At 42.2% G+C, this 9,346-nt stretch overlaps 1 protein-coding gene across 3 annotated transcripts in view; it reads right to left on the bottom strand.

Annotated features, from left to right (window-relative positions):
- Positions 1-3,183: 3,183 nt before the first annotated feature.
- Positions 3,184-9,346, bottom strand: part of LOC120633609 (lysine-specific demethylase 6A) — a 43,462-nt gene continuing 37,299 nt past the window's right edge. For all 3 annotated transcript variants that reach the window (XM_039903848.1, XM_039903857.1, XM_039903866.1), the window contains 2 exons: positions 7,777-7,918; positions 3,184-7,693 (listed from right to left, as the gene is read on the bottom strand). In XM_039903848.1, coding sequence (XP_039759782.1) covers positions 6,130-7,693; positions 7,777-7,918 — 1,706 coding nt within the window. In that variant the 3' untranslated portion in view covers positions 3,184-6,129. The remainder of the gene's footprint in view (positions 7,694-7,776; positions 7,919-9,346) is intronic.

The following is a 9,346-nucleotide window of genomic DNA, read 5'->3' as shown; positions in this document are numbered from 1 at the left end:
AGAGTCAATTAAAATAATAAAAACATGCAGCGACTTATTTAGTACGGGTGTGTGTGTGTGTGTGTGTGTGTGTGTGTGTGTGTGTGCAATTGTGTGTGTGTTTGTGTGTGTATATGCATGTGTGTTATGTGTATGTCTATAGTTTGGGCCTTTTTTTAAAAAATCTGTTGAAGTAGGAAGAATCATTTTATTATCTTTTCTACATCACTGTAGGATAGATTCCTAAGCCAATGTATAATAGCACTTCTACATTTATGGACAGTTAAAGGATATATATTTAATGTAAAATTAATTTTGTTATAAAGGGTACAGCTAGCATTGTGAAATTGTCTTTTAGCAAGCATAGTGCGGCATGGTTTAATCTGACAGACGCGATCAGATCTTCTCTTTTCCGTATAGACACTTGGATTAAAATGCAATTCACGGTGTTTCCTTAAAATGACATGAAGGATATATATTTTCCGGACTGAAAGTACTTCAGTAATATTGTATAGTTCGACCGATGGGAACCTAACTGGCTTACCTAACATAACTTTTAGAACAGCTTTCTGTGTTCTTTCTAGTCTCAGCAGTAAGGTTTTGCTACAATTACCCCACGAAGTGATACAGTAAGATAAGATTGATTGGGCCAGAGAAAAGAACACCATTTTTAAAATTTTTTAATCAAGAATTGAACGCAGATTCCTAAAAACGAAGATCAATTTTCTGACTTGACCAACGAGTGATTCTATTTGTGGCATCCAAGAAAGTGTACTATCTATTTTAACTCCTAAATACTTTATGACATCAACACGATCCAGGATACAACACCCGCAAGCAATATTATTAACAGACCCACATGAGTGCGCAGTTATCTTAAATAAGTTATGAGGCTGCATTGATTTATTGAAGGAAAAGGCTATGTATTTGGTTTTGGCAACGTTAAGTGATAATAAATTTGAGGACAGCCAAGACAAAATCTTTGTCAATGCGACCTCAGCGTTATGCTGTGTTTCGGACCAACTCTTTCCCTGAACAATTAGTGCCGTATCATCTGCGTAAGAAACTATTCTACAATGAGATAGCGGAATATTACAGAGTGCATTGATATATATTAGGAAAAGAGTTGGTCCGAGGACACTTCCTTGGGGAACGCCATATGTTATAACCGCCTCCTCACTAAAAATACTATCAATTTTGACAATCTGGGTTCTATTCGTTAGATAGCTAATAAAGAGGTCTAGTCCAGAACCTCTTATGCCAATGCGTTCTAGTTTTTGAATAAGAATCGGTATGGACACAGTATCAAAAGCTTTTGACAAATCGAGCAAAAACAGCAATAGTTTTCTCTCTCTTGTCCAAGTTCTGAGTTACTGTTGAGGTAAGCTCCAGAACTGCATCATCGGTTGACCTTCCACTTCGAAAACCATATTGATTATTAGATAGTAAGTTAAATTTATTTAGGTAATGAACGAAACGATTGTTTAAGAGCCTTTCCAGAACCTTCGATATCGCGGGAAGAACAGAAATCGGACGTTAATTGTTGACACTGAGTCTATCTCCACCCTTATAAATTGGATGTATCAATGCTTTTTTAAAGACGGAGGGGAATACTCCTTTTACAAAACAGTTATTAAAAATTTGTGTCAATATCGGTACCAAAACATGTCTGGTATTCCTTAACAGAGCTGTGGAAATACCATCCCAGCCTATTGCTGAGTTACTTTTTAAACCAAGAACAGCTCTTTCTACTTCCAACGCATCACAATTAAGTAATACCATTTATTTCAGTTGAGGCACAGTATATAAGAGTGGATCCTCGTTACTAGTTGTACATGAATTATTTTTTACATTTTCGGCTAAACTTTTCCCCACCCCCACAAAAAAATTATTTACTAAATTAACTGAGGAAGTACTATCATCTGCGATATTTATAAGATGATTTTTATTATGTTTAGTTTGGTCTAGGTTTGCAATTAGTTTTATAGCTTTCCAAGTGTCTCTAAGTTTATCTTTTGCTTTTAGTAGTTCATTATGTTCATAGTCTCTTTTAAGTTTTTTGATCAAGTTATTAAGAAAATTTTTATATCTAGTGTAGATAGTTTTTGGAGTATCGTCGTTGACATGCTTTTTAAATTTTTTATACAATTTATCTCGATGGCGCATACAACGTATAATGCCTTGGGTAATCCATGGCTTTTTAATACGTTTACTGGCTGAAATTGAAACAGTATGTGTATGGTCTTTAATAATCGAGGAAAGAGTATACACAAGTAGTTGTGAAGCTAGCTCAGGATCTTCTGTTTTTAAAACAGGTGAGAAGTCAGCATTTTCTACTTCTTTAACGGTGGCTGGCCAGTCAAGACGAGTGAAGCTGTATTTTTCTTTGTCATTGTTAATTTGTGTTTCACAACAAAGCATAACTGGGGCATGGTCAGTTATAAATGAATCTAACACAAGGGTTGTGCATTGTTTTCTAGTCTTTAAGATGATATGATCCAAGCAACTTAAATCACGTGTGGGAAGGGTATGTGCAGGTAACATTGCATGAGCAGCAGTGACGTTGAGGTATTCATCAAGGTAACAATGTTTGCTGCCACAGCTTATGTTGATGTTAATATCACCAATGATAGCAACAATATTAAAAGATTTTAATTTAGTTAGTGTAACATCAAGATTTTCAATAAAACTAGTGATTGTTTTGTACGCAGGTGACCGGTAAAGAGCAACGATAGAAATTTCATTTTCATATTTTACTATAAGACAATTGGCTTCGAAAAAGTTTGGCTCTTTAACAGTACATTTCAAATAATCTTTAATGTACACTACAATGCCGTCATTTTGATTCCTGTAGCTTGATTTGTAAGATGCGTAGCCCTGCAAACGGATATTATATTGTCTGACTGCTGGGTGCGTTCGTTCAAACTAAATTCGGCGCAAAAGCATGACGCAACGCTAAATTCCTTAAACTAGTATTGAGAAATTCTTGACTAATAACCTATGACTAAAAATGTTAGTCCCGGGAATCGACCTCGGCTTACTACTAGTCTATTGAGACAGTCAGTGTGATACGGTACCCTGATATACTTACTCGTAGATATGTATCATCCTGGGAAATTAGATACACCAATGCACACTAGAAAAACGTTTTATATTTATTATAATCTAGGAAAATTAGCAAAAAGTTAAAATAAAAGGCATTCCGGTATTTTATATCTTTAATAAAAAATTTACGTTACAGTATAAACAGTAAGGTCGTAAATGGCAGTGATGTTACTATAACTTACGAATTAATTTAGTATTCACTATACACGTCCAACACATTCACAATACCTACCTCCCGGCGCCGACCCTCGACACCAGTGCCCTTACAGCCAGTTTTCATGTAAACAAATGTAACATTTTGCATAGGCGATCAGCGTTGTGAATTATGCACATGACCAATATCTTAATCTACAAACTACATGAACAAGGTTTTTAATTTAAGTAAGCAACGCCATTTTACATTTTTGATTTGAAATTTATCACCATAGATTAATGATTGGATACTGACCAACTAGATACCGCTGGTACAACAAACTTTGTACTACTGAAGTACTTTTCCTCTTACCAGATTTAAAATTAATACAATCTTTTCGAAATTTTATTTTCAAAACTTTGTTTTTAAATAATTAAAGAATACAGAGGTTTAAAAAAAACTAATTTTAATAAACCTACTTAAAAAAAACCAAATACGTTTAAATCTAAGACCATAGATTACCAAAGATTGTCTGAATTATAAGACACGTGAGATAAACAGTAAGAGCTGCATTAAAAACTGCACACTGTAGTGCAATCAACTATCTCACACCGGAGGCTGTCAACCTAACGACTTGTACATGTCATGTCATGCCATCAATGAAGAAATTAATTTAATTCAGTATTATTAAAGTTACTGTTATCAGTGTAGCTACGAATATCGCATGATATAGCGATTAAAGTACATCAACTTCAAGCGTATAAGTTAGAAGGAGTTCGAATACCAATCATTAATCCAAGCGTTATTATTTGGAAACTCCGCACAAATATTGCAGATATACGAACACGTCACATTTGCTAAATGAAAAACCGACACTAAGGGCTCACAAAAATAATACAGCCAACATTGAAACCTCACAACATCAATAAAACTTCAGAAATAACCAACGACCTGGTGACCAGAGCGGCGCCACAACTGCCGACCTCTGCCTAACCTTTGCCTAATGGGCCGCACACATTTGCAACACACCACGCGTGTTGAGTCAAATAAAATTGTTCATATAACTTCGATCAACAATATCCCCGATCATCTAAACATTAGTTTAGATGATCGCGCAATCAAAAACCCAGAACAGGGTGGCCAAAAAGTTTGGGGACCACTGTCACAGAAAATCCAATATATCAATGCTGTTTCGAAACAGCATTGTTTCCATACTGCTTTAAAATATTAACTAGCACAGTTAATATTTTATGTCATCAGTGTCTGTGAAAAAACATTTCTCACCCTCGAATCGGCAACCAATTGTCGCTAACAAGTGAGAAAGGCAAGCAACAAAAGTGTTTGAATACTTTTATTTAAAGTAACATTATAGTTATATTACATAAGTTATTTAGTAATATTCATAAGTTATATTACATATTTAGCAATAGAATATAATCAAAAATCACTTTCTCTTTAAGATTTAGTATATTTAGTAAATTATTTATCAAAAGCAACGTGCCACTAACTTGTGACATACAATACTTCAAACGTTTGACGTCGCTGACGCAATTTAACGCAATCAATCACGTTATATTTTCTTAATTGAAGTCAAATTACGATAAGATTTCACTCAACATGCATTAGGTGGTGGGTTCCAAACGCGTGCGCGTCATAACTCATGCCTAACTTTACACCGATACGAGCCAAAAACATTAATTCTAATTTCCTTGCAGTACATTACGCAAGGAAAATAATTCAATTTAGTTGTGTTTACATTCGAATAAATTAATTTAGACGGCTGTAGCACTTAGTGTAAGCTAACGAACGTGACAACTGAGTTCGCTATATTGCTGTCATTTTGTATTGTGATTTGACAGCTTGTCACAAATCGACAGATCTGCGTTCACGCCACTGTCACGTTAGTTTACTTAAAGACTTACACTGGGCCCACAGAACCCAATCGCGATACTAGAACGCGGCGAATGGCTTCGTCCACCTTCAGCTGCGAATTGCCTGCACGAGTTTAACATTCTTTGGGACATAGCACTGTTCACCAGACCCTCCTAAAACGCAGAGCCTCATTCCGTGCCTTACACTTACCGACTATTATTCGCTATGAAGATTTATAATAATACTAAAAAGAACTCAAAAATGAAACTAAGTGGCAGTATGACAAAAATAAATAAATATACTTCTATACAAAAATAATATATCTATTGTGGTGAACACCTGAGCACTTGAGACCAAAGCGGGCCGGCCTCCCCGCGCCCCCCTGCCGCAACACTCCCCTTAGCTATATTACTAAATCTATTCCACTAAATATTGGAGGCCGCCGCCGTTACATTACATTACATATTCGCTACAGTCGGCTAATCTTCGCCGAAAAATTGACTTCACTTTTTATCAATATCTCTCACAATTACAAAAGTGATCGAGGAGAGTGTAAACTGTAAAAGTCCCCGAATTACAAAATTACTCTTAAACACGAAAATATTCGTATCGTACATTTTTATACTTACTCGCAGTGTATTAAAAATAGATCGCGGTTATTTTAAGTCACTTAACGATTTTAACATTTGGTCAAAAATGTGAATTTCAAAGTACAGAAAACTAGCTGGCGACTAACACTTAATTATAAAGTAAGCACCGAATCGAGCCCTAGCGACCCTTCGGCTTCCGACCGTCGCGCGACGTGAGCGAGCGACAGTGGACGATCTCGATAACTGAAAAGCATCTCGTACAACATCATACAACAAAGTAATCATACAACTCTCACACAAAATAAATACAGGTACGTCGACGTCACACGGACCGGATCCTCGCTACGACATCTCGACACAGTCCCACTCGTCGATCTCGGCACCGCCGCCGGCCTCGGCCCAGATCGAGGAGAACGGAAAGCGTAACTCCGAAAGCGAGGCGGACTCGCCTCAGTCGGGCGTGGGCGTTGCGGGTAGCGCGGGCGGCGCGTGCGCGCTGTGCGGCGCGGGCACGGCGTGCGCGGCGTGCGGCGGCGGCGCGGGCCGGTGCAGCGCGAAGGCGTCCAGCACCTGCGCCAGCTCCTCCACGTGGTGCTCCTCCAGGCACAGGAAGCCCTGCAGCGCGGGGCTGGCGCGGCGCGCGCACGCCAGGCAGTGCACCACGTGGCGGCGCTCGTGCTCGCGCACCAGCAGCGCGTGCCACACCTCGCGCTCGCACGCGCCGCAGTAGTGCGACGCCTCGCCGCGCGCGCGCCCGTGGAAGCGCACGGGCACGCCGCGCGCGCGCACGGCCGCCAGCGTGCCGGCCGCCGCGCGCAGCGTCTGCAGCAGGCACGTGCGCATGGCGCGGTGCAGCGCGGGGTCGGACACGCGGATATTGCGCGCCAGGTTCCACGTCAGGTGCACCATGGGCACGATGGACTTGAAGTTCTGCACCTTGTTCCATTCGTAGCGCTCCAGCGCCAGCGAGTACTGGCGCGCCGTGAGCGGGCCCACGTTCCACGCGATGTTGTTGCACCAGCCCGTGGCCTGCACCCAGTGCACGCAGCCCGCGTTCACCCACACCAAGTCGCCGGGCCGCTGCGTGAAGCGGTATACGGGCACGCCATGCGCACGCAGCTCCTCGGGGTCGGGCCACCACGAGCCGTGCAGGTACGACAGGCCGTGGCGGTCGCACAGCTCGCGCACGCCGCCCCAGTAGGCGTCGGGCACGCCGAACCACTCGCAGTCGCCGGGCCCGATATTGATGTTGATGGAGCAGAAGTTGTTGTTCTCCTGGTGGCCGGGCGTGCGGCTGCCCGGCACCTTCATGTACAGCTGCACGGTGTTCATGCCCAGGATCACGTGGCCCACGTGCGACAGCATGTTGGCGGCCGACGCCACGCGCGCGAAGGCCGGCAGCTTCTGCAGCTCGGCCAGCTGCGGCTTCCACTTGCGCTCGTCCGACAGGTCCACGTTGGTGCCGAAGCGGAGCATGCGCGCCGACTTGCGCCGCTTGGCGGGCCCCGAGCCCGACTCGCGTCCGTCCGAGTCGGAAAGCGCGCCGGGCGGCGGCGGGCCCGCGCCGCGCTCGCGCTCCTCTCGCAGCGACTCCTGGAACGAGCCGGCCTGGTACTGCGCGTACTTGCGCACCGTGGTGTGCGAGCGGTGCGAGGCGCAGGCCCACACGCGGCGCCGGCCGCTCGCGTCCCAGTTCTCGTCGGCCGACTGCATGAGCTGCGTGCGCACTTCTACCGCGTGGTCGGGCCACGCTTCCACCAGCGTCTTGGTGGAGAACAGGCCCAGGTCCAACTTGAGCGCGGCCGTGAGCCCGCGCACCACGGCGATGGGGTGCTTGAGGCAGAAGTCCTGCAGCTGCGGCGAGAATGCGTCGCGCTTGGACTCCACGTACACGAACGGCGCCGACGGCGCCAGCTGCTCGGCCGATAGGCGCGGCGGCGGCACCCCGGGCGGCTCGGGCGGCCCGCGCGCGTCCCCCAGCACCGACCACGACGACGGCGGGCCCGCGTGCTCCCTGCGCGGATTGACGGCACGTTACATTTACGATCATGTCATGCTAAGGATATTTAGGCTTCGGACTGCAGCAGTAATACTCACTTGCAAGCGTCGAGTATCTGCTTTGCGGTCATGCCGATGTGGAAGGCGACCGGCTTGAGCGGGTCGGTCTTGAGCGGCTCCAGCTTGACGACGGGCTGCCGACCGCCCAGCACGACCTCGTTGCTGCACTTTTGTGGGCTTTCTGATGACAAACAATAACTAATAAAGTAAACTTATTTCTAAGAAAAACATACACAAATAATATCATGCTTAATATTTTAAACATAAGACCATTTCAAAATTCATCAAATCAATTTTATCCACTTTTATAAAATATACAAAAGATTTCACTGTAACTGCCGGCGAAACCTATTTCAAGATATTAATATTTATCTGTGCTACAAAAACAACCTACATACCCGCTGCAGCCACGTGTACTTCTTGGAGTCCTTGGTACACTCATTATAATACCAAAACAGTGTTTTTCACACTTATTTACGAAAAATAAAGCTATTTTGCTCGTTTGTTATGACTGTTTTCTCTCAAGTTGTTTTAAATAGTAGATAAAGTTTAAAATTAATAAAGCAAAACAAATGCGACTGCGATGGAGCTGCTTTTAACATTGTGTTGTTAGTGAAAAAAAGTCTATCAGAGCTTCATCAAGTTTAAATCTGAACTAACGAGATCGTAACAGGTAACTCTCTTTAAAAACAGATGTAATGAAATCAATTCAGATGTCACGGATATGGTAGTAGTATGTGATGAGCTTAAATAATAAAAAAATACATATGGAATATATAACATCCTTTTTTTGAAAATCTGTTGATAAAATTGAAATTGACTTACGAGATTTTCGAGCTTTATTAGACGCAATTTTATTATACAATCCTTATCTTAACAATATAATGAACACAAAATGCCTTTTTTGTTTTCGTACTTCTTTCATACAACAACCATGCTCGGTTGTTGTATGATCATGCCATATTTAACTATCTGTAAGCTCACTGAGCCATAACATAAGTATAATATAGTAGTTTAGAGTATTCATGTAAATAATTTCTTAAATCAGTAATCATTTTGAGCACCAGCGGGCGAGCAAAACAGAGCTGCAGGCTTCAGAGTTGACTCACTAGACCTCACGACCATTGATTTTATATGGTAATGCTAAGACTTAGCTTACGACCACGCTACTTTACGTTTACTTACGTTGCTTTATTACTTCGCAAAAGAAGGATAAAAAACAAATGCGTTTATATTAGTAGTCATTAAGTTATTCAAAACTTACTTTTCATTATTATTTCCTAATTATTTGCGCACTGCATGCGCATTTACATAAAATAGTACGAAATTAAAACTGATCAACTCTTTGCAATTTGATGATCGAGTTCATTGACATAAGCCAAGTGACATTATATTTTTTCATTAAGTATTTAATGTAATCTTTAATTTCTTTTTTTTTATAGTAGTTTAGAGTATTCATGTAAATAATTTCTTAAATCAGTAATCATTTTGAGCACCAGCGGGCGAGCAAAACAGAGCTGCAGGCTTCAGAGTTGACTCACTAGACCTCACGACCATTGATTTTATATGGTAATGCTAAGACTTAGCTTACGACCACGCTACTTTACGT

Source organism: Pararge aegeria, chromosome 2 (genome assembly GCF_905163445.1).
Source record: "Pararge aegeria chromosome 2, ilParAegt1.1, whole genome shotgun sequence".
Taxonomy (NCBI): Eukaryota; Metazoa; Arthropoda; class Insecta; order Lepidoptera; family Nymphalidae; genus Pararge; species Pararge aegeria.
Note: the sequence above shows the minus strand (reverse complement) of the source record. Positions and strands in the feature narration are given on the sequence as shown.